Source organism: Octopus sinensis, linkage group LG16, assembly GCF_006345805.1.
Source record: "Octopus sinensis linkage group LG16, ASM634580v1, whole genome shotgun sequence".
Lineage (NCBI taxonomy): Eukaryota > Metazoa > Mollusca > Cephalopoda > Octopoda > Octopodidae > Octopus > Octopus sinensis.
The window spans coordinates 28181146-28208736 of record NC_043012.1 but is presented as its reverse complement, the minus strand read 5'-3'; the positions used below and the strand labels follow the sequence as shown (position 1 = coordinate 28208736).

The 27591-nt window shown below is 36.6% G+C and overlaps 1 protein-coding gene across 1 annotated transcript in view; it reads right to left on the bottom strand.

Moving 5' to 3' along the window:
• LOC115220286 (protein Wnt-16-like) overlaps window positions 1-27591 on the bottom strand; it is a 276791-nt gene that overhangs the window by 79816 nt on the left and 169384 nt on the right. Inside the window, exon 3 of the mRNA XM_036509946.1 lies at window positions 12060-12334. Within this exon, the coding sequence (XP_036365839.1) occupies window positions 12060-12334 (275 nt within the window). The remainder of the gene's footprint in view (window positions 1-12059; window positions 12335-27591) is intronic.

Below are 27591 nucleotides of genomic sequence, written 5' to 3'. Positions count from 1 at the left end.
TAAAAAGTAATCGCTCGACAATGTAAAGTATAATAGCCATCTCAATATGGCTAACCACAAAGTGGGGTGTTACTGTAGCTTTTTAGTCCCAGGAGATCATCGTCTCCAGCTGGCTTTAGGCACACTATCTGTGCCCTTATGGTATTTGCAAAGGGAGACCATCCCTTTCAAAGATAGTGTGCCTAAAGCCCATTGATAAGAGGCAATAACCTCGAAACTGCGGTCCGGTGCGTATCAGTTAGACTTACGAGAAAGGGATGGTCTCCCTTTGCAAATACTATAAGGGCACAGATAGTGTGCCTAAAGCCAGCTGGAGACGATGATCTCCTGGGGCTAAAAAGCTACAGTAACACCCCCCCCCCTTTGTGGTTAGCCATGTTGAGATGGCTATTATACATTACATTTTCGAGCGATTACTGTTTACATCTCGTTCTAAGATTTAATAATGCCTATATATATATGTATATATATATATATATATATATATATATAATATATATATATATATATATATATTATATATATATATATATATATATAGGCATTATTAAATCTTAGAACGAGATGTAAACAGTAATCGCTCGAAAATGTAATGTATAATAGCCATCTCAACATGGCTAACCACAAAGGGGGGGTGTTACTGTAGCTTTTTAGCCCCAGGAGATCATCGTCTCCAGCTGGCTTTAGGCACACTATCTGTGCCCTTATAGTATTTGCAAAGGGAGACCATCCCTTTCTCGTAAGTCTAACTGATACGCACCGGACCGCAGTTTCGAGGTTATTGCCTCTTATCAATGGGCTTTAGGCACACTATCTTTGAAAGGGATGGTCTCCCTTTGCAAATACCATAAGGGCACAGATAGTGTGCCTAAAGCCAGCTGGAGACGATGATCTCCTGGGACTAAAAAGCTACAGTAACACCCCACTTTGTGGTTAGCCATATTGAGATGGCTATTATACTTTACATTGTCGAGCGATTACTTATATATATATATATATATACATGCACACACACATATATACATATATATGCACGTACTAATATATGTTATAACCACTAGTAAAGTAAATAAAGTAAAAACTATGTAATGTTTATGTATATTTTCTTAGTAACTAAAATGTGTACTAAATAGATACACAGTATTTATGTCCCGATATTACAATGTAAATCGAAAATTTACTTACATATTATTCAACGTAAACAATAAATTCTTATAATTAGCTATACCTGTATAAGTTAAACGAAAAGAAGTAATTCATGCTTATTTATCTACAATAATTAATAAAGCCCACAAAATCATTAGTTATTATGTGGATTAATTGATTAGTTAACTAAAGAAACAAATATATAATCCAAACTTATGTTATAAAGATTTTATATATATACATTACATAGCATAAACATATATATGTTGAAATATACAGATATATACGTACATATACATACACACACATACAACAATATACACATGCACAGATAAACTAATATATTCGTCCACAAAGCCACAGATACAAATATACAGTTATATCTATATTAATATATATACAAGTACATACACATACACTTATACATCAACATATAGATCAATATATACAAACACATGCATATCTATATACCTATATACACTTAATAGATTCTACAATCGGCCAAATAAACTTATTATTAGTTAAATAATTTTATATAGACATTACGTTCATAAAAAAAACTTAACTATGTCTATAAATACATTGATATAGACAATTACAATACATTTATATGTAAATCTGCATATATACAATATTAATTTATATACATACATACCCATATAGATCTGCACACATACATACCCATATACATATATATACATGTGTATGTACACACATATATACCCACACATACATATGCATATGCGTATACATATACACATGACATACATCCACTCACACATATATGTACTCATACACACATACATGCACATGTATACACATACAAACACACACATATGTATATATATATACATACATATTTCTCAAACAAGTCCAAATCTAATATCTGCATGTGTACAAATACACTAAATACACTAAATACACAAATATATATATATATATATATATATATATATATATATATATATATACATATATAAATACAATCATCACTACATTCAAATTTACATATGCCCATATATATACCCATGACATTATTTATACATCCATTCATACATATATGCATATATACACGCATATATATCTACACATACATACATTTAGACCTATACATACATACATGCATAGATATATATACATACAAACAAATATACAAATACAAACACACATATACATACCCCCTATACATATATACATATATACATATGCAAAAGTAAATAGACCTACGCACCTATACATCCATACATACATACATTTATAAATACATACACAAATCTATTTATATATCGTATATCTCTGTATAAGAATGTTAGGATGGTTAAGTTCAGGCTTATACTTTTCAATGAAGAATGTTTCCTTGTTTAATCTAATTCGTGTTGGTGTTCCAATAGCACATTGATAGAATGGAAAGATTAAAAATTGCGGTAGTAGTTTTAATCTTTCCATTCTATCAATGTGCTATTGGAACACCAACACAAATTAGATTAAAAAAGGAAACATTCTTCATTAAAAAGTATAAGCCTGAACTTAGCCATCCTAACATTCTTATACAGAGAAACTCATCCCATTAAAAAAGGGGAAAAGAAATATAAAGCGATTATCTCCCTTATACCGGAAGAAATCGCTTATTGCCTCCCCCTGCCTGGAACTCTTCTTTGCACTGTATAACGAAGACATGACACGATAAAGGTAAAGACATTTGAGAAATTTTAAAAGTTAACACGAACCCGGTAATTTCTCCAAAAACTATGTTACTATATGCAAAATTTTATAACATTCTAAAACAAGCCTTCTGTAGTTTTTTACTCTTTTCTATTTTCTACACATGTATCTACAACTTATTACAATTTAACTAATAAGATATATTAAAGTAGTAATTGTTCACTCAAACTCAATACATTGGATTCAATGGGTAAATTAGAATATGTTCTATTTGTATCTGGAGAAAGTATGCCCAATTTTATGAAGACATGATGCATTACGTTCTGTAAAATTGTTAATGAGCGATAATTTAGCCCTAATTAGAAAGAAAATTTCATTAATGCATAATGAAGATTTTCTATTTTTATTGTTATACGCAGGTGCCGATATTAGTAACTTTCATTGTAAATTATAATTAATTATTTTATCTTTAAGTTCCCATATATATGTACTCAACCCTGTAGAATTTTTCCTATATTTATTTCTAAAGGTAAACCTGTGATAAATAACAAAATTTGTTTCAAATTAATCTTCGATAATTTATATTAAGGTTTTTTAAATTGTATTCTTATCTTATATGTATTGAATTTTAATGTATATATGTATGTTATTATAGTTCTCGTTTTGTTAAATAAATAAGTCAACATTCTAATATCCTAAAGCTGATAAACCAACTAAATTGTTTCTCCATCTCCTTATTTGTATTATAAATTAATGGTAAAATATTTCTTTACTTTCACCCATTTAATACAACAAGTAAGTTAATTGCATTGCAATTAAAACACTTGTGTATTAATAATTTGGGTATTATACCAACAGTATATTGGATAAGTATTATCCCTTAGTGGGTTGGATCCACAACCCCAAACTTACTTGGTGTTATATATATATATATATATATATATATATGCAAGTATATTTGTATCTATCTGTATGTGTGTATTGTGTGTGTGTGTGCGTGCGTGTGTGTGTGTATTAGGTCGTCAAATATGAAATTTGTAGTAAGGTATATGGTAAACTTTGACAGCTGCTCATTTTGCGCCATTATTATATTTTGACAATCTTTATTTTTTGTTAGAAAGCTGACATATCTATTTCTTTATTCTAACTCATTTAGCGCTTTATAAAGTATTTATAAATCGCTTCTGCTATTTTTGTTTAGAGATGGATAATTCGGAAATTTGTACAGTTTTGAAATATGAGTTCTTTCATGGTAATACAGCATCACAGACAGCTCGGATATTAATGGAGTATTTCATTCTAATGTTATTACACAGCAGACAGTATCAAATTGGTTTGCAAAATTTCGCTGTAGTAACTTTGACCTTACAAATGAGTAACGTGGTCGACTAGAAACAAAGGCGGATAAAGACGAACTGAAAGCCACGGTCGAGTCAGATCCATTTCAAAGTGCTCGTGAGTTATCGCAGTTGTTTGGTGTTAGCAAGCAAACAATATTGATTCACCTAGTTCAAATCGGTAAAGGGAAAAAGTTGGATAGGTGGGTTCCACATGAACTCAATGAAAATCAGAAACAGCAACATTTGAAAGTCTGCATTATGCTACTTTCTCGACACAGAAATTAGTTATTTTTGAATCGAATTGTAACGTGTGGAGAAATGGATCTAATACAACAACCCTAAACGTTCAGCACAATGGTTGGACAAAGACGAGCCACCAAATCAGTCCAAAAAGCAAAATTCATCAAAACAAGCTGATAGTGTGCGTTTGGTGGTATAGCGCAGGTGTGATTCATTATGATTTCATTAAACCTGACTCATCAATCACGGCCGAAGTATACTGCAGCCAACTGGACCAAATGATGCAGAAACTTACCAAAAAACAGCTTAGATTAGTCAACAGATCCACTCCTATTTTATTGCAAGGCAACACCAGACCACACATCACAAAAATGACATTGGCGAAACTACAGGAGTTGAAGTTGGAAGTTCTCCATCATCCACCATACTCACATGATCTTGTCCCCACTGACCACCAGTTCTTCCAGAATTTGGATAACTTTTGATAGGAAAAATTTTTTAATTCCGATGATGCTGTAAAACAGGCCTTCCACGATTTTATTGACTCTAGATTGCCAGGCTTTTACAGTGTCGGGCTGGACAAGCTAGCGCTGAAATTGCAAAAGTGTATTGGCAATATGGGTACATACTTTGATGAATAAAACTATTACTTGTATTTATAAAACATTAGCAAACTTTTCTCTTTTCTACAAATTTCCTACATGACGACCTAATATATATGTATGTATATATGTTCGTACGTACGTATGTATGTATGTATGTATGTATGTATGTATGTATGTATGTATGTATGTATGTATGTATGTATGTATGTATGTATGTGTGTGTGTGTGTGTGTGTATGTATGTCTCTTCTATTTTTTAATTATTATAAATTTTCCACTGAGGACGAAGCCGGTTTCTGAGAAAGATACAAGGCTCCATCTTTGGGGTGTAGTTAACACAGACAAATTCACATTTGGAACTCGAGAAAAGTCTTGCATACTTTTACTGTTTCACTCAGCTTGCACTTGTAATTTACGAATAAGCCGGTCGATTTCTCTTTCTCAAAATCTCATTTTATCTAAATTCTCTTTTAAGCATTTACTGATATAACCTAGTGCTCCAATCATTATTGATATGAATATGAATTCATAGTCTAGATATAGAAGCTGGAGCTGTCGAAGTAGCTGCTAATCACATACGTGATGTCTTCCACAGAAATACAACCTACACATGCGGTTGCACCTTGGGATTACAAGAGCGTCACTGTCTCTTTTGTTCACCAGGTAATTTGTATGTAAGTATGCATGTATGTATGTATGTCATTATTCAGTTTATTTCAAGATTTCTTGCCAATAAAGAAAGAAGCGGTCTCTAACCTAGATCCAAGGTTCCTTCAATGGAATTTCAAGATCAACAACAGGGTATTTTTGTTTGTATGTATGTGTGTATGTATGTATGTATGTATGTATGTATGTATGTATGTATGTATGTATGAATGTATGTATGTATGTATGTATGAATGTATGTATGTATGTATGTATGTATGTATGTATGTATGTATGTATGTATGTATGTATGAATGTATGTATGTATGTATGTATGTATGTATGTATGTATGTATGTATGTATATATGTATGTATGAGTGTTACTGGTAACATGTAACCCAGTACAACCTGTTGCATGGTCGGGTCGTCGGTGACTAAACCGGCAACCCCACCAAGCTTGCTAGGTGAGGAGGGTGTTCATTGGACACCCTGCGGGATAAAAAACAAAACCTGTCAAAGGGCAGAGGAACTCTTGAGAGTCAACGGTCATCCAATAAATGTCTTAAGGCTGTATCATGCGCGGTGACAGAAATAATCGGACTGAATACCCGATCGCGCGATTAAAACCTGCGGCTCAGTGGTTACCGATGATGTTGACTTGTCCTTCTTTTCGGATTATGGTTGCTGTTGCTTAGTGAGTGGGATTGACTCGGTGCACAGCCTTTCCTCACTTTAAAAAAAATCTTCTTGCACAGGCATTGCACAATAACAACATTGATTAAGCTTCGTGCAATGGCCATACTCGATAACGAGGGGGCAGCCACCATGTATGTATGTATGTATGTATGTATGTATGTATGTATGTATGTATGTATGTATGTGCTGATTTGTATGTTTTATGTACGTATCTTCATGCATATAGTTGCATATCTAGACATGATCACATATATTTAAATGATAAACTTCTGGTAAGCTTTACATATTTTTACAGTTCTAGTGATGGATTGGATCTGTAGTCTTCGAATTAGCTTTCTCCTTTCTGGATTTGAGAAGCCTAATTTCTCAAGATTTGTATTTTGGGCAGTGTGTTACATATCCCAGGGCCCCAATAATTACAGATATAAACCTGAATGTGTAATTTGGATAGAGTAACTGCAGATTTCTCAATAGTTCAGCATAGGTGTTCTCTTTTTCACTGATCTTCAGCTTTATGTTAACATCCGCTGGACAGCTAATTTCAACAACTGTGCACAGTTTCTCTTCTCTATCCTAAATCATATTATCAGATCTGGTGTACTTATATTCTATTGAGGTCTTCACTGGTACATTCCGCCAGTATTCCTTCTTATTATGAGTGGCTATGGCTCTACCATATTGTGGGTTCTTATTTCTTTGTCCTCGGAATTATCTTTCCGACGGATTTCATTATAGAGTGTCCTAGCTACGTCATGTCTTATCGGTAGATAATACCGTGAATGACATTTTCGGACAACTGCTTGTGATGTGGGTGATATCTTCAGTGTGAACTCCACAAAGTCTGCATCGGTTGTCACATTTTACTGCTTTTCCTGCATCTCTATCCCTTTTGTGCATCAGATACTTGGTTGATATTTCCTGTTCCTCGATTGCACACGCATTCCCTTCAAAGTGGGAGATAGCAATCCGGTTATTGGTCCAGGATAAACTTCTTTGATAATCGATGTCACTATCATCACGGAGCTTTCTACTAACATATTCACGCATAGTCTTCTGCTCTTATAGGCTCATACTTTCATCTGATGATACGTTGCGGTAGAGTCATGCGACTTCTTTGGGCACGTATTCCAGGTTATCAGACAAAGAGTATTACTCAAGGAGCTGCCTTCCAAATCTTATGATGTTATCAGCCTCATGTATGCAAACTTGGTCAAGGGATGCACTTCGACACTTGGTGGTTAAAACATGTTGCCGAAGGGATATGATAGGACATTCAAAAGCAGTTTGGATCGATGTTAAGCTTCTTCCGCTTTGTTTTCGTTTTAGGTAGAGGCCGTCTACATCACTGTTTATGTGGAAATTATGTGTGCTTGTTAGTATTTTTCGAGTTTTTACCTCAATGGCTCGGGTTTCATCAAGCGCCCAATCGAGTAGTCCAAATGTTGGTATGACTGCAAGCACATTGTGGGCCACTGTTTTATTGAATGCAGCAAGTTCTGATATCCAAATTTTCTTTATTCGGCTGTAATATTCTTTGGTGAAACGTGTTTTGTTACAGGTGCCATTGTAAGATATATCTTCATCCACCCCTAGATACCTGTAACATTCCTAGTCAGATACAGGGCAAACAGTTAAATCATTGATGAAGATGTTTCTAGTCTGGTTTATAGTCGCCTCCCTTTTTACGACCATATAACAACATTTATACTGACCAAAATCCAACCCTAAATCTTTTGAGAATGTTGTAACTAGGTCAAGGCTCTTTTTCATCTCATGCATATTCTTTACGTTTTTTAAATCATCCACAAAGAAACAGTGTGTAATTATGGTATTTCGATTTCCTTGTGAACCGGTGAGATATCCTTCAGACTTCCTTAACATTAATGACAAGGAGTTTACAGAAAGTATAAACAACATCCCAGAGAGGCTGTCTCCTTGGAATATGCCTTTGCGATACTGTATTCTATCGGTGATAATACAGTCACTCTCTGTGTTTAATTTCAAGACGGTGGCCCACGATGAAGTCAGGTCAGCTATGGCTTCGACTATTCCCACTGGAACTTTAGCAAGCTGAAGGGCTTCAAGCATCCAGGAACGGAGTCAAAGGCTTTCTTGTAGTCTAGCCACATTGAAACTAGGTTCCTCCTATGCTTTCGCACCTCTGACATCACAGTTTTGTTGATTAACAATTTCTCGGCATATCCCCAGACTCCCGTCTTCTCAGCTGCTTGTCCTACTGTGATGATATTATTGGTTTCACAATGGTCTTAGAGGAAGAGGTTTAAACATGCTGTATATATCTTATACATTAAGTTCTGGCATGCAATTGGCCGGTAGATTTTGCCCTATGGGTGGTTCTGCATTTTGGGATCAATTTTGTCTCTGTCAGAGCTAACCAGTGTAGTATGCTACTGTTCCCAATGAAAGCTTGCTGGTACAGATTGATAAGATCAGGTCGGTTGAATGTCAGTTTCTTGTACCAATATCCAACAATCAAGTCTCTTCCAGGTGCTTTTCTATCTTCGGGTTGCTGGATCACAGTTGTAAGAGTTTCACCATCAATGTTCTGTCTTGGATGTAACGCAGGAGCAATAACTTTTTCGGATTTCTTCCAGCCACAGTCAAATTCCTTCTCTTCCCTTCAGATTTTCCACCAGAAGGAGTCTATGTCTTCTCGTGAAGGAGCTTCCGTGATGTTTACTGCTCCTCCTCTCATGTCTCTGTGTACTGCTGCCTGGTTGCGGTTAAATTTTTTGTTTATTGTTCTTCTCTCGGTTATTCTCTCCTGATGTCGGAGTTTTTCCCTGTGTGTGTGTGCGTGTGTGTGCGTGTCTCTGTGTGTGTGTGTGTGTGTGTGTGTGTGTGTGTGTGTGTGTGTGTGTGTGTGTGTTTGTGTATCTAGCAAAATAGCCATTCAAATAATTAGAAAATCTCACTTTAAGATAAGGTACTTAACTCCATTTAGCAGAGTGGAAATACTTGTATATTGAGAGATACTTTGATTTGTCATCTTGCTTTCGAATTTCGAAATCATCAGCCACTCTCATAATTTAAAAATTATCTGAGTAAGCACACATATGTGTCTGTGTGTTTATGAGTATATATATATATATATATATATATATTATATATATATATATATATATATATATATATATATATATATATATATAATATATATATATATATGTATGTATGTATGTATGTATATATATATATATGTTAGACATTTTAAGACCATTGCCGGTAATAATAACTTATTTTATTACCTTTTTACTATGTATATATATGTGTATATCTCATGCATATTCTTTACGATACTTCTGGACCGTCTGTTGAAATAAATTGCAGATTGTGTTCTTCCGGAAAGTCAATCTGGCTTTCGTGTGGGACGTCGCACTGCTGATATGATCTTTTCAGCTAGACAGCTTCAGGAGAAGTGTGTGGAACAGGGTCTGGATTTGTATCAGGCTTTTGTCGATCTGACAAAAGCCTTTGATACCGTCAATAGAAAAGCATTGTGGAAAGTCCTTCAGAAACTTGGGTGTCCTGAAAAGTTCCTTGCTTTGGTTAGGTCTTTTCATGAAGACATGAATGGTAGGGTGAATGTTAGAGGGAAAATGTCGGAGCCCATTTCAATACAAAATGGAGTGAAACAGGGAGATATTCTGGCACCGACCCTATTTTCTATATATTTTGCGATGCATTCAGAAACTGCAGATACGGTGTTTACGTCCATTTATCCTGACCATTTGTAAATAACTATTTATTTACGTCCATTTATAAATAACTATTTATGTGTGTTTGCCTCTGGCAGCATATTTAATATCAGGCGCCTTGCTGCAAAAACAAAGGTATTTACCTCTATCATAAGAGACCTTTTGTATGCAGATGATTGTGAGCTAGTAGCACACACAGAGATTGATATGCAACACATTTTGAATGCATTCTCTGATGCTTGCACTGCCTTAGGATTGACAGTCAATCTCAAGAAAACTGTTGTCATGCACCAACCTGCGCCTGGTAAGCAGTATAGTGTACCAAATATCTATGTGTATGGTAAACGACTTGATGTAGTTGATCAGTTTGTCTACCTGGGAAGCACTATTAATAGATATGGCAATGTGGATGATGAAATTCCATATAGAATTAGGAAAGCAAGTCTTGCTTTCGGAAGGCTAGAAAAGCGCCTCTGGAGTCGGCGAGACATATGCAGAAAGACAAAGATAAAGGTGTACAAGGCATGTGTGCTCCCTTCTCTTCTCTATGCCTGCAAGACGTGGGTCACATATCGATACCACCTTAAACAACTGGAACATTTCCATCAGATATGCCTCAGACGGATCTATGGCATTAAGTTGAAGGACCGCATCAGTGATCTTGAAATATTGGAAGGCTCTCGGTGTGAAAGTATAGAAGCTCTTGTGTTAAAGCAAAGGCTCAGATGGAGTGGTCATCTGGTCAGGATGAAGGATTCAAGGATGCCAAAACAACTCTTTTATGGAGAGTTAGCTAAAGGAGAACGACCTCCACATAAATCAAAAAAGAGGTATAAGGACTTGCTGAAGGCTTCCTTAAGAGATGCTTGCATCTCTCCTGACACATGGGAAGGCATAGCTATTGATCATAGCAAGTGGAGAAGGATTGTGCACGAGGGGACAGCCACTTTTGAGAAATCGCGAGTTGCACATGAGAAAGTAAGGAGGGATGTCAGGAAGGGCATCGCTGTTACACTTCCAGATGGGAAGGGTCTTCCTTTGATGCTGACATGCAATGTCTGTGCAAGACCCTGCCTCAGTAAAGCTGGACTCAAAATTCATCTTCGTAGTCATAAAGCGAGATAGATGAGTGACAACCTGGCCACTGGTGGTTATGTAACACACCATACTAATCATATCTGTCGGGCATGTGGAAGAGAGTGTAATTCGGCAGGAGGACTTAAACATGCAAAGGTACATGAAGCCCAGTTACAACTACAGCCGGCTATTACCGGTAAAGGTTTTAGTTGCCAATTCTGTACAAGACATTGTAGATCTTTAGCTGGGCTAAAAAGTCACATTCGATCACAGCACCAATAACAGTTGAGCTTCGTACAATGGCCATACTCGATAACGAGGGTACAGCCATAATATATATATATATATATACACTCATAAACAGACACACAAATCCACCTACAGACTGATAGAAAACTGACAGACAAACATATAGATATGTCCGCAAGTATGTATAAACATGAATGTAAGTATATAATATGCATTTACGCACAAATAGAATCAAATGCCCAGCAGCACACATTTCCCAAGTCCTAGTCCGCAGATTCCCTGTCTGGAATGAAGTCACGGATCATTGTTAGATATTGCCAATTCCCATAATTTATATGCATGTATATATAAACACATATATAAATATATATACAAATATATTTATAGATATATGTAAATAACTATTTATGTGTGTTTGCCTCTTTATCTATGATATACTTTTTTCTTTTATTCTCTGACCTTGTGAGCGCGCGAGCGCACACAATACACACACACACACACATCGATTTATATACATATCTTTTTTCTTTCTCTGTCTTTCGGAATCTGACACCCAATACTCTGACAAACTGAAATAAATAACTGGTGAGATGAAGAGTAAGCAAATCCTCAAAAGAGCGTGAGGGAATCGAGCAAGATCAACATTTACGAACATGCAAACTCTTGATTGCTTTACTTACCCTTCTGCCGACTTCATTATTGTGAATATTCATGAGGTTACGTGTGTCACGCTTGGAATTTGCATCGGGCGCATCCACAAACATCTTACAGAACCAGGTGCCATAATGAATATTGTCGCTGCATCCTCCCCATTCCCAGCCCTCACCATCCTTTTCGCCATATCGGTTCATGTCACAACTACAGTCAGTTAAATTGCCTGCACTACAGGACTGGGTCACGGCGTGTACAACGCCAGCGCTCAAAATAGCATAAATGAAAGCTGTTTCTTTGCTTCCTGAAAGGAGAATCAAAAACAGCATCATGATAAAGACAAAGCAAACAGTTCTGTTTCGGACTAGTCATCACGACAATAACAATTAAAATAAACAAACTTAATAAGTTTAATGCATATAAAAATAACGCGTTAAGTTCATTGAGGTACAAGTTACAAAAAATGCTCGTTTAAAAGGAAAGTGTGTCAAACGTTAGTGGCATTACTATGATAATAATTTCTCCATCACGGTCGAAATCTCGCCAGAGAAAATTTCTTCTGCTGTAAAACTTTTAACAATTTTGTGGTAATATGTATTCAAGAATGTGTTCACAACCCAGTTAAGAAGTTTAATTTCTTGAGCCCAAAAAACATAACAAAAGTTGTTAATAAGTACGTGATTATCCAAGGCGGCCCGCTGGCAGAATCATTTGCACTCCGGGCAAAATACTTGGTGGTTGCTTATCCGTCTGAGTTCAAATTGTACAGCAGTCGGTTTTGCATTTCATCCTTTCGGGATCGCTAGAATAATAAATTTGTCCTTTCTGGATCGATATAATCAACTTACCCCACTGCCGAAATCGCTGGCCTTGTGCCAAAATTTTAAACCGATGATTGGGCAGCTATTTACTTGAAAATGCGTGTACCATGTCTTAAACTAAAACTGCCACAGATACTTCGAATTATTTTAAATAAACTTTTGCTACAAAACCCAAAATATTCTTTCAAGTTACACGTAGTATATCTCCCTTGTGTATAAGTTTGTGCGTGCGAATGTGAGTATGGGTGCTTGCGTTTGCGTGCTTTCTTTTTCCTTTTCGATCGGATTGCGACGTCTCGTACCTCTTAATGTCACAATAATTTCGTATCATACAACATGAATAATCCAAAAATTTCCCATTTCTTTAACACACCATAGAAGACATGGACATTTTAACTCTACATCTGGATATATATTTCGACAAGCCATTTGCTTTTAAAAAAAAAAAATTCACACATATATTAGCACAGTCCCGTTGCTTTCATTCAATATATGTACAAAATATTGGTATTGGTAGCTTTGTTTTGTGTTAAACTCAACAAAATTCTTCTAGTTGACGCATTTTTCTTGTAATGTGTGTCGCTATTAGCCGAGATTTATACACTTATAATTTTGATTTGTAAAAGGTGAAAACCACAAGTTTACCGCATTTCTAGTGAACAGAGTATCTGTAACATGATGAAGGTTTTTAGAGGAGCAACCATTCTTTCATCGGTGTTTATATAATTCGCCAATATACAATGGAAGATATAAACACATACACGCACATACGCAATGTGATCATTCGTCTTTTTGTTTCCTGTAGCTTTGGTCTCTTTTACAAACCCAGTAAACATATATTTCCTATTTCAAAGGAATTCAAACAATAGATATAAGACCCAAGTTAAAAAGATTCTCAACAATTCAACTTCTCTGCTTGACATTAAGACACCTACCCTCAACAGGGGCCTTAACTTTCACATTTTAGAGCTCCAGAACCTTCATTTTTCAGGTGCAAAATCCTTTTAACAGGTTCAATAAGACTGGAATGTTGGAATATGTGCATAAAAATCAGTAGTATGGGATAAATGTGGCACGATTACAATTTTTTTAGGATGTGTAAAGAGGGAAATAACTCTCATCTGCAATTTTGATGAAATTCGAAACATAGATATTCCAGTTAATTACAGAAAATATAACAGAAAAGTCTAATTCTTCAATTGAATGTAACACGGGCAACGCCGGGTATCTCTGCTAGTGTATATATATATATATATATATATATATATATATATATATATATATATATATATAAATATATGTGTGTGTGTATTGGGTTGTCCGGAAAGTTCGTACCGATTTTTAAAGGAAAGAAAAAGGTCAATAAATACTTACCATTACATTTTTAATCAACCATTTTATGAACCATTTTGTTGCACAATGTGTCTCCATCTTTCCTTTAACTTGAAAATACCCTCTTCCCAGAATTGAAGTGGTTTCATGGCAAATAATTCATCAAGGTATCTTTTTACGTCATCCAAGGAATTGAAATTTTTACCATTAAGACTATTCTGCAGAGACGTGAATAAGTAGAAATCCGAAGGAGCAATATCTGGTGAATAAGGAGGGTGGGTTAACACATCCCAGCCAAGCTGCAGCAATTTTTGTCTGGTTCCCAAAGAAACGTGCGGTCTTGCATTATCATGTTGGGAAACAACACTATTCCTGTTGGCCAATTCTGGATGTTTCTCTTGAATTGCTGCTTTTAACTCGTCCAGTTGTGTGCATTATTTCTCAGAATTAATTGTCTGGTTACTTGGGAGAAGCTCATAGTACAGAATTCCTTTCCAATCCCACAAGACACAAAGCAAGACTTTTTTAGGTTGAAGACCCGCTTTTGGGGTGGCTAAGGGTGGCTCATGTAGCTTTCCTCAGGATCGCTTTCTCTGAACATTTCGGTAGATAATCCATTTCTCATCACCTGTCACAATTTGCTTTAAAAAAGGCGCGTTTTAATTCCGTTTATAAAGCGAATCACAGATGGAAATGTGATCCAAAAGGTTCTTCTCACTCAACTCATGTGGTACCCAAACATCGTAGCGATTTGTGTATCCAAGGTTTACCAGGTGCTTATGAACGACAGATTTTGACAGGCTGAGGCTTTCTGCCAATTCTCGGGTTGAGCAATGTGGGTTGTTCTCAATTAATGACTTGATTTGGTCATCATCCGTAGTGGATGATTTGCCTGATTGCTCTTTATCAATAAGGCTACAATCTCCTGCTCGGAACCTTGCGAACCACTTTCGTACTGTTCTTTCGGATAAAGAAACATCACCGTAAACTGCGCATATTTCTTTCGTTGCTTGTGAGACATTTTTCCCTTTACGGAAAAAAAAATCATCAAGTACCGAAAATGAACTGTCTTATCTTCCATTTTAAGGGTTACAGAATTAACAGAGGTTATAAGAACATAAAGCTTCTTCCACAAAAAGATAGCTTAAACTGTGCTCTAAATGGAGGTGTAGTCAAATCCTATTTTATGGACTCAACCATGTTCTAAAATAAGTCAAAAGGTAAGCTACTATAAATCGGCAAGGACTTTCCGGACAACCCAATATATAGGCGCAGGAGTGGCTGTGTGGTAAGTAGCTTGCTTACCAAACACATGGTTCTGGGTTCAGTCCCACTGCATGGCACCTTGGGCAAGTGTCTTCTACTATAGCCTCGGGCCTACCAAAGCCTTGTGAGTGGATTTGGTAGACGGAAACTGAAGGAATCCCGTCGTATATATATATATAATATATATATATATATATATATATATATATATATATATAAATATATGTGTGTGTATTGGGTTGTCCGGAAAGTTCGTACCGATTTTTAAAGGAAAGAAAAAGGTCAATAAATACTTACCATTACATTTTTAATCAACCATTTTATGAACCATTTTGTTGCACAATGTGTCTCCATCTTTCCTTAACTTGAAAATACCCTCTTCCCAGAATTGAAGTGGTTTCATGGCAAATAATTCATCAAGGTATCTTTTTACGTCATCCAAGGAATTGAAATTTTTACCATTAAGACTATTCTGCAGAGACGTGAATAAGTAGAAATCCGAAGGAGCAATATCTGGTGAATAAGGAGGGTGGGTTAACACATCCCAGCCAAGCTGCAGCAATTTTTGTCTGGTTCCCAAAGAAACGTGCGGTCTTGCATTATCATGTTGGGAAACAACACTATTCCTGTTGGCCAATTCTGGATGTTTCTCTTGAATTGCTGCTTTTAACTCGTCCAGTTGTGTGCATTATTTCTCAGAATTAATTGTCTGGTTACTTGGGAGAAGCTCATAGTACAGAATTCCTTTCCAATCCCACAAGACACAAAGCAAGACTTTTTTAGGTTGAAGACCCGCTTTTGGGGTGGCTAAGGGTGGCTCATGTAGCTTTCCTCAGGATCGCTTTCTCTGAACATTTCGGTAGATAATCCATTTCTCATCACCTGTCACAATTTGCTTTAAAAAAGGCGCGTTTTAATTCCGTTTATAAAGCGAATCACAGATGGAAATGTGATCCAAAAGGTTCTTCTCACTCAACTCATGTGGTACCCAAACATCGTAGCGATTTGTGTATCCAAGGTTACCAGGTGCTTATGAACGACAGATTTTGACAGGCTGAGGCTTTCTGCCAATTCTCGGGTTGAGCAATGTGGGTTGTTCTCAATTAATGACTTGATTTGGTCATCATCCGTAGTGGATGATTTGCCTGATTGCTCTTTATCAATAAGGCTACAATCTCCTGCTCGGAACCTTGCGAACCACTTTCGTACTGTTCTTTCGGATAAAGAAACATCACCGTAAACTGCGCATATTTCTTTCGTTGCTTGTGAGACATTTTTCCCTTTACGGAAAAAAAAATCATCAAGTACCGAAAATGAACTGTCTTATCTTCCATTTTAAAGGGTTACAGAATTAACAGAGGTTATAAGAACATAAAGCTTCTTCCACAAAAAGATAGCTTAAACTGTGCTCTAAATGGAGGTGTAGTCAAATCCTATTTTATGGACTCAACCATGTTCTAAAATAAGTCAAAAGGTAAGCTACTATAAATCGGCAAGGACTTTCCGGACAACCCAATATATAGGCGCAGGAGTGGCTGTGTGGTAAGTAGCTTGCTTACCAAACACATGGTTCTGGGTTCAGTCCCACTGCATGGCACCTTGGGCAAGTGTCTTCTACTATAGCCTCGGGCCTACCAAAGCCTTGTGAGTGGATTTGGTAGACGGAAACTGAAGGAATCCCGTCGTATATATATATATATATATATATATTTGTGTGTGTGTGTGTGTGTGTGGTGTGTGTGTGTGTGTGTGTGTGTGTGTGTGTGTGTGTGTATGTTTGTGTGTCTGTGTTTGTCCCCCCAACATCGCTTGACAACCGATGCTGGTGTGCTTACGTTCCCGTAACTTAGCGGTTCGGCAAAATAGCCCGATAGAATAAGTACTAGGCTTACAAAGAATAAGTCCTGGAGTCGATTTTCAAATGACTGAAACAAGTAAAAGAGTAAAAAAAGATATATATATATATGACGTGGCACACCGTCGGCTACGACGACGAGGGATCCAGTTGATCCAATCAACGGAACAGCCTGCTTGTAGAATTAACGTGTAAGTGGCTGAGAACTCCACAGACACGTGTACTCTTAACGTAGTTCTCAGGGAGATCGGCGTGATACAGTGCTTGACAAGGCTGGCCTTTTGAAATACAGGTACAACACAGGTACAACAGAAACAGGAACAGGAAGAAAGAGTGAAAGTTGTGGTGAAAGAGTATAGCAGGGTTCACCCCCCCCCCCTGCCGAAGCCTCGTGGAACTTTAGGCGTTTTCGCTCAATAAACACTCACAACGCCCGGTCTGGGAACAGAAACCGCGATCCCACGACCGCGAGTCCGCTGCCCTAACCACTGGGCTATTGCACCTCCACACACACATACACACACACACACACACACACACACATACACACACACACACACACACTCACACATATAATATGTATGTATGTATGTATGTATGTATGTATGTATGTATGCGGGCAAGGTGAGGAACTGCTTTGCTGAAGGATAGGATATTTGGAAGTCAGATAACCAAATATTTCTGAGCTTACTCAATATTATTATTAAACCTTCATATACTATGTATATGTCCCTTCTTTGTCAGTGTATAGAGTGTATTCTTAACCCCTTTTTTTCACATTATATGTAAAAGCCCACACTTTATGTCTGTCTTTGTATTGTCTCCCTCATCCTTCGCTCATGTGGCAAATAAATGAAAGCATCATTATCATTATTATTATTATTATTATTATTATTATTATTATTATTATTATTATTATTACAATTTATGGTTTCCTTTCATTATAACTTTCTTTCAGCTGCTTAAGTAACGGGTATCCTCCGGAGGCCAAGAGTAGTAAGGGAACTTTTATTTTGCTATGCATACTAAAATTATTACACATTTGTTCCATTTTAGATGGAGAGTGCTTTCTTTATTATTATTATTATTATTATATTATTATTATTATTATTATTATTATTATTATTATTATTATTATTATTATTATTATTATTATTATTCAGTAGTTTTATTTTTATAGCGTGCTTTCACTTCACTACCGAGCGCAGCTCTGTGTGCCTTAGGTGTGTGCTGTGATTTGTTGTGATGCTCTGATGGTTATTGTATGGAAAGCGTTCTGCGTAGGATGTGTGCAGTGCCTAGTAGTGCAATTTTCTGTATGTTATATGTGTTTGTAAGTCCTGGTGTTTTTGTTATGTATTTGTCTGAATATTTTTTTATCATGCCTAATGCACCTACTATGATAGGAATTGTTTCTGTTTTTAGATTCCACATTCTGGTTACCCCTATTTCCAGGTCTTTGTATTTTGAAAGTTTCTCCATTTCTTTTAGAGACACGTTGTCATCTGCCGGCATTGATACATCAATTAGAAAGCATGTTTTTTCTTCATGGTCTCTGACAACTATATCTGGTCTGTTGGCCTTAATTTCTCTATCTGTGTGTATCGGCATATCCCAGAGTATGGTTGCTTTCTGGTGTGTGCCTATACCATCTTTTTTCTGTTGTTATTCCATAATGTTGGCATAGCTTCCAGTGTATGTAGGTTCCAACTCTGTCATGTCTGTGAATATATTCCTTCTTAGCCAGGACTGGGCAGCCAGAGATAATATGATTTATTGTTTCTTGTCCATCTCCACATATTCTGCAGTTACTTGTTATATTTCTTTTCATTACTTGTTTTTGGTCATTTCTGGTGGGGAGGCTTTGGTCTTGTGCTGCAATTAAAAATCCCTCTGTCTCTGCTTTGAGTCCTGAGCTTCTCAACCATTGCTGGGATTTTTCTTTGTCTATTTCTTTTGCGTTTAGTTTAGTCCAGTATTTACCATGAAGGGGCTTTTCTTGCCATCGTTTTATCATGGTTCGTTGCTGTTCTATTTTTAGTTTAGATTTCATTTGTTTTATAGCTTTTGTTGTTTCTTCACCTTCTTCTTCTTCTTCTTCTTCTTCTTCTTCTTCTTCTTCTTCTTCTTCTTCTTCTTCTTCTTCTTCTTCTTCTTCTTCTTCTTCTTCTTCTTCTTCATAATTATTATGTGGTATGATTTCTTGTTTGTATTTGTCAGCTTCTTTAAATACTGAGAACAGTTTTTTGTTTTGCTCGTGTTTTGCCGCTATTTGTATCAGTTTTCCTTCCTTCTGAAGTAGATATTTTTGCAGTCCTATGGTGGTTATTTTATAGTAGTTTTCTAGCTGTATAAGGCCTCTACCACCTTCTATACGTTGTATATATAGTCTTTCTATGTCAGATTTTGGGTGATGCATCCTAGATCCTGTCATTATTTTTCTTGTTTTCCTACCTATTTTGGTCAGTTTATTTAGTGTCCAGTTAAGGGTATTGTAGCTGTAACTTGTTTTTAGCATTGAGCTCTGTTTTTAGTATTGATCTAACTCGTCTATAATATTCTTTTTTATTTTCTCTTTCGTTTGTGTGTGTTGTGTCTTATCTAGTTCATGGATTCCTAAGTATTTGTAAGTTTGGCTTTGGTCTAATTCTTTTATTTCATTGGTTTTATCAAGTGTGATGTTGCTACTCTTAACTAGTTTTCTTCTTTTCAGGGTTACTTTGGCGCATTTTTCTAATCCAAATTTCATATCTATTTCTTTGGTAAATCCATGAACTGTCTTTAATAGTGTTTCCAGCTGTTTGTCATTTGCAGCGTATAGTTTTAGGTCATCCATATATAAAAGGTGGCTGATCGTTTTGCCGTAACATTTATATCCGCATCCAGTTCTATTTAGCATATCAGATAGAGGTGACAGTGCCAAGCAGAAAAGGAGTGGAGAGAGCGTGTCTCCCTGGAATATTCCTCTTCTAATGGGGATGGCTTTGGTTTTCATGAGTCCCTCTTTTGTTTGGAGCTGTAGCACTGTTTGTCATTTATTCATAGAGTGTCCTATGAATTTTATAATTGTTGGTGCTACTTTGTTAATGGCTAGTGTTTCGAGGATCCATGTGTGGGGGATGCTATCAAACGCCTTTTTGTAGTCGATCCAGGCCATACTGAGGCCTTTCTTCTTTCTGTGGCTGTCTTCAGTTATGGCTTTATTAATCATTAGTTGATCTTTACAGCCATATGAGCCTTTGCGGCATCCTTTCTGCTCTTCTGGAAACAGGTTGTTTTCGTCCAGGTGCTTGTTCAACCTTTGCGATATCACTGCAGTAAATGCCTTGTACATTGTAGGGAGACAGGTTATTGGTCTGTAGTTTTCTGGTTTTGCTGTCTCATTTGATTTGGGAATTAAGATGGTTTTCCCCATCATAATCATTAGGCTCCCCTTCGTTGTTTCCAGGTTTTAGATTTGTGTCGCTTTCTTTCTTATTTATATGTTTGTTTGTCGTGTTTTGGCTTGCTGTTTGTCGTGTATTATTATGCATCCTTACGGTCTGGGTTTGTTGTTTTTTGTTTACATCGTGTTTGTTGGGAATGTTACGTTTGTCTTCGTGTTTTACTGTTTCAGTGTTTATATTATTGGGCATTGTTGTGTGGCTTCTATCTACATTTTCCTGGTGTATTTTTTCTTTTAGATGTTCTATTTCTATTTCTGATATTATTTTTTTTGCGTTGAGAATGTATCTTCGTACGTTAGCTAGTTTATTAGAGTTCATTACTGTATTATCATTATTATTATTATTATTATTATATTATTATTATTATTATTATTATTATTATTATTATTATTATTATTATTGAGCGAGAGAGCAGTGCATGCCATCAAAGTAACACTGGGGTACAATTATACGAAGCCCAGTTTACCCATCATGACTACCCGTCTGATAAATGTGCACCGGGAACGTGCACCGCAACTATATGTGCGTGATATGGTGATCTCATATCAAGATAAACATCGCATGATTTTGCAGATGGGGCCCAGTTAGAATTTTCTTCAAGTCAAGTAGTCCATCCTGCTCAAAATGTCCTTGAATAAGGATGTTGAACGAAACATCCATGTATCCAGAGGGGAATTATCCAAACCCTGAAGAATTCCTCTCAATACATGGCTATGATGCTCTCCCATTACTTCTGCTCGTGATCAGAGATGCACATATCGTCAACCACTAAGGGACATGCTCAACTTAACCAACTGACAAGCAAAACTGTGGTATTGAGCAGAATCGCTGTAGACTATCTTTTATACAAAGACAAACCAATGTACATGATAACACTTTCAGTCAGTTAAGAACAAAAGCTGAGAGCCAATTATTACAATTGTTATTATCATTATTATTTTCATCTTTTCGGGGTCGGCAAAATAAGTACCAGTTACGCACTGGGGTCGATGTAATCGACTAGCCCCCGCCCCCAAAATTTAAGGTCTTGTGACTATAGTAGAAAGAATTATTATTATTTTTCTTTATTATTAAGGTGGTGAGATGGCAGAATAGTAGTGCGCTGGATGAAATGCGATATTTCGCCCATCACTACGTTGGTCTTTTGTTCCTTGGCTTTTCCTTCTGCATCCTTTCTGTTCCACTGGCAATTTGTCATTCATTTCTAGCAATTTATACACATAATTGTATATTATAGCTGTCATCGGCTTCCACATCAGGAGCATGCAGGTGATTATCCACTGCATTATCTTCACTGAGGTCCTTTTGGCAAAGAATTGTTTTACCTCTGGTCAGCTACTTTGGGGTTTGCGCCCCATTGTTGTTGATTATTTTATCCATTTCGTGGCTATTCTTCAATGTAGTGCTGGGAAATTTTTCAGTCAATATCCTTGACCTCCTTCTGGGTCTGGGCATTTCTAGTTAGGGATCTTTCCAGTCTGTTCGATTACCATTCCAATCGTTATTCTAATGTTGCCGTTTCACTTCATATTTTTCCGATCTTAATTCCTTCAACCATGTAGCTTCTTTATTATGCTTTCTTCCATTATCCCAGATGTTACTTCAAAACCTTTTACTTTCTTCAGCGTCTCGTCTCTCACTGATCTTAACCTTTCCATTCAGCTGTTGATAAACTCTTATCTGGTCTTGTTGGAACAATCTGTCGATTTTACATAGTTCAATTCTTTGGTCATATCTCTTGATCCTTGTCTGAGGCTGCGAGCTTGCCGAGGCATTAGCCCGCTGGATGAAATGCGCCGCGGTATTTCGCCCGTCCCCACGTTCTGAGTTCAAATTCTGCCGAGATGAACTTTACCTTTCATCCTTTCGGAGTCAATAAAATAAGTACCAGTTGAACACTAGGGTCGATGTAATTGACTCATCACCTCTCCCAAAATGGCTGCCCTTGTAGCAATTATTATTATTATTATTATTATTATTATTACTATTATCTTTTCCAATTCATGGTATGTAAAAAATGCCACAGAACCGCTGTTATTAGAAGTAAGGTCAGGCCTGTGTAGGATGGAGGATTGCAAAGATATGAAACTGAAAATAGATGGGTAAAGAAAAGAATGCTTGGATAATTTCACAGGGATGTTGAAGATAAGACAGAGAAAAAAGATGGTTGTGGATGACTAAAAGTGATTTAAAACCGGAAACGAAGACTCTAAACTGTGCTGCCCAAGAGCAAGCACTAAGAACAAACTACATAAAATACAGAATAGACAACGCATCGGAAATGAATAAAATGGTGAAACCGTATGGCATATTACCAGCCAATGTACGCCACTAGCCCAGAAGGAATATAAGAGACGCCACGACTATATAGCCAGGCTTGTCCATTGGACACTTTGCAACAAGTATAAACATTTGTACGACTACAAACCCGAAGACATAATCGAAAATGATAATGCAAAGATCCTGTAGGATTTTATAATTCAGTGCGACCATGCGATAGAGAATAGGAAGCCAGACATAGAGTTAATTGAGAAAAAAAGCAAACGCTGCTCTATCATAGATATAGCATGCCCAGCTGACAACAAGGTATGCGAAAAGGAAGAAAGAAAAGTCAACAGATATGACAGGTTAGCTTGGGAGGTTGAGCAGTTGTGGTCGATGAAAAAGGCGGTAGTAGTACCAATAATTATCTGAGCCCTGGGAACAGTGAGTAAAAATCTTGAGAAGTACATGGAACAAATAGTGGCTGCAATAAGGGTGGAACACTTGCAGAAAGTAGCACTGCTTGGAACCGCTCGAATACTCCGGAAGGTGCTCGAAAAATAAGTAGTGTTACCTTGGTTCACTGATATTGAACAGCTGACACCGTAGCTGGGAGAGGTAAATATCAAAAGAGGAATCTTTCAAGAGGACAGTCTGTCGCCACTATTATTTGTTGTCTGCATACTTCCACTAACGAGCGTTTTAAAAAAGATGCATGTGGGGTACATGCTATACAGGGTGAAGTCAAACAACCTGTGGTTTATGGATGACCTAAAGCTATTCGTTAAGACTGAGACAGAAATTGAGAGTTTCACGGCAACTGTGCAGATGATTAGCAAAGATATTGGCATGGAATTTAGGATCGAGAAATGTGGTGTAATGATTCTCAAAAGAGGGTAAATCAATAAAAGCCATGGGATCAAGCTGGAAAGTGGTGAAACTATAAAGGAAGACGGAGAGGAAGGTTATAAGTACCTGGGTATCATTGAAAGAGATAAGATGAATGAACACAAGATGAAAGAAATGTACAGGAAAGAGTATTTGAGGAGAACTCTGCTTGTGTTCCAGTCGAAGCTAAATGGCCGCTATATGATTAGAGCAATTAACAAGATGAGATAAGGGGCAAGAATAGTATCTTGGAAGAAGCATGAATTACAAGAGATAGACCAGAAAACACGTAAATTAATAACAATGAACAAGGAACTACATGCCAAGAGCGATGTATGTAAAGAGGAGGGAAGGGGCACAAGGATTAGTGTGTTGTGAAGGGAAGAGGATAATAGCCTAGCTTGGTATGTCATGCGGATTAAAGAAGAAATTATTGAATCAATGAAAATGCAGGGAACCTTAAAAGTGAACACAATTTAAGAAAGACCAGGGAGAGCAGATGAAGAAAATTTGGGAGGACAAGAAAATGCACAGTCAGTTCTTAAAGAATAAAAATGAGATTGACTGGAATAGGACCTGTAGGATGAAATACCAGCCACTGCGGGAGAAGATAGGAAAGTTATGGTGACACCGGTGGTAATTGGAGCATTAGGAGCAGTTTCCAAGGGCTTTGAAAAACATATTAAGAATATTGGAGCTGCTGTCAGGCTCGAAGTGATTCAGAAAACAGCGTTGTTGGGTGCAGCTCGCATTCTAAGGAGAAAATTGTCTCTTTGGGTCACAGGAGAAGGCACTACTTGAAACCTTTGGTGATTTGTTATTGCTTGCTTTCCAGTAAAGAATAAATGGTAATTAAGAACTATCCGAGAGTCTTTAACAACAACAACAACAACAATAATAACAACAACAACAGCAACAATAATAATAATAATAATAATAATAATAATAATAATAATAAACCAGCCATGCTCTACATGGATGATTTGAAGCTTTTTAGTAAGAATGAAAAAGAGATAGAATCATTAACGCAGACTGTAAGACTCTTCAGCAAATATATAGGTACAGAATTTGGCATAGATAAATGTGCAATATTAATCATGAGAAGGGGACAGGTAGTTAAGAGTGAAGGCATCCAATTACCAGATGACCAGACATTAAAATCATTGAAACGAGGAGAGATTTATAAGTATCTGGAAGTATTAGAATCTGACAGAGTATTAACGAAAACGAGAATGAAGAAGGGTGAGGAAGCTAATGAAGTCAAAGGTAAATGGTGTGAATCTAGTGAAGGCTGTAAATACTTGGGCAGTGTCATTATTTAGATACTCAGCAGCTTTTGTAGATTGGACAAAACTGAATTAGCAAAGCTAGACAGAAGAATTAGGAAGGAATTCAATATGAATGGAGGATTCCACCCAACAGCGGGAGTAGAAAAATTATATTTATCTAGAAAGGAAGGTGGAAGTGGGCTAATATCAGTAGAAGACTGTGTAGAGTTAGATAGAGTAGATATAGACTCCGATGTAGGTAATAGTGAACGAAGTTTATTAAAAACTGCTAGAGTCACAGTATGACATAGGGACCCCCCCCCAAACAAAAAACGAAGTTAAAAACCAGAAAAAAGAACAAAAGTTATGTGACTGGCAGGAGAAGGCTTTGCATGGTAGATTCCTAAAGATAGTTGCAGTAAATAGTAGTAGTGAGACATGGTTGTGGTTGTAGAAAGGAAGGCTAAAAAGGGAAACAGAAAAATTGTTAGTGGCAGCACAAGATCAAGGATTAAGGACTAATTGGATAAAAGCCAAGATAGACAAAATCTAAGTAGATTCCCAATGTAGGTTATGCAAATCAAAAGAGGAAATTGTTACTCATATAGTAAGTGAATGTAGCATGTTAGCACCGAAAGTATACAAGGAAGGACATGACAATCTAGGGAGAGCAATCCACTGGAAGTTATGTAGATAGCTAGGATTTGAATATACTGATAAATGGTATGAACATGAACCTAGTAAAATACGAGAAAGTAAGAATTATAAGATGTTGTGGGACTTTAACATTCAGACTGACAGAGTAATAGAATTTAGAAGGCCCGATTTAGTGGTAGTAGATAAATAGAAGGAGAGATATAGAAAAAATAGCAAAGTACCGGAACCTAGCCATTGAATTACAGAGACTATGGAAAGTGTAGGTAAAATATGTTCCAGTAGTTATAGGTGCATTGGGAACTATCTCCAAAGATTTGAACTGATGGATAGGGGAAATAGGCATAAACACAGTTTATTACAGCTCCAGAAAACAGTGTTAATAAGGACATCTAATATATTTAGGAAGGTTCTTGACATCTAAAGTTATTTGTTGTAGCACGATTCTCTTCTTTTCCTACAGTTTAACCTGTTGTGTGTATATGAATAATAATAATAATAATAATAATAATAATAATAATAATAATAATAATAATAATAACCAGAGGTAACCAGAATGTGGAATCTAAAAACAGAAACAATTCCTATCATAGTAGGTGCATTAGGCATGATAAAAAAATATTCAGACAAATACATAACAAAAACACCAGGACTTACAAACACATATAACATACAGAAAATTGCACTACTAGGCACTGCACACATCCTACGCAGAACGCTTTCCATACAATAACCATCAGAGCATCACAACAAATCACAGCACATACCTAAGGCACACAGAGCTGCGCTCGGCAGTGAAGTGAAAGCACGCTATAAAAATAAAACTACTGAATAATAATAATAATAATAATAATAATAATAATAATAATAATAATAATAGTAATAGTAATAATAATAATAATAATAATAATAATGATGATGATGATGATGATGATGATGATGATGATGATTGTGATGATGATGGTGATGATGATGGTGATGATGGTGATGATGATGATGATGATGATGATGATGATAATAATAATATCATGCCCTAATGGTTTCGTATCTTAACTAATTAGAAGTTTTATCATGAACATGTTTTGTCTTGGTACAAAAGATTGGCTATTGCAAATATTCTACTCAATACCACAGATTTGCTTATCAGTTGATCATGTCCCTTGGTGGCTGACAATATGTGCATTTCTGATCATGAGCAGAAGTAGTGGAGTGGGGTGCTTGATAACCATGTGTTGAGAGGAATTATTTGGGGTTTGAATAATTCACCTCTGGAAAGATGGGTATTTCGTTCAACATCCTTAAAGAAACCTTATTTAAGCACCTTTTGAGCGGAATGGGCTACTCGACCTGATGAAAATTCTAACTGGATCCCATCTGCAAGTTCATGCGCTGTTTATCTCGATATTACATCATCATGTCGCGCACATATGGTTGTACTTATGCGCCTGGTGTCCCCTTAACAGACGGGTAGTCATGATGGGTATACTGTATTCGTATATTTGTACCCTAGTGTCACTTTGATGGCATGTGTTACTCTCGCACTCAATAATAATAATAATAGTTTCAAATTTTGAAACAAGGTCAATAATTTCGGAGGAGTTGATAAGTCGATTACATCGACTCCAGTGCTCGACCTCGAAAGGATGAAAGGCAGAGTCAACCTCGGTGGAATTTGAGGCCTCCCAGAAGTCTAGGCTGATAACCTGCCTAATAATGGTAACACGATATATTTACTAGTTGGTAGTAACCTCAAAACACATACCTCAATT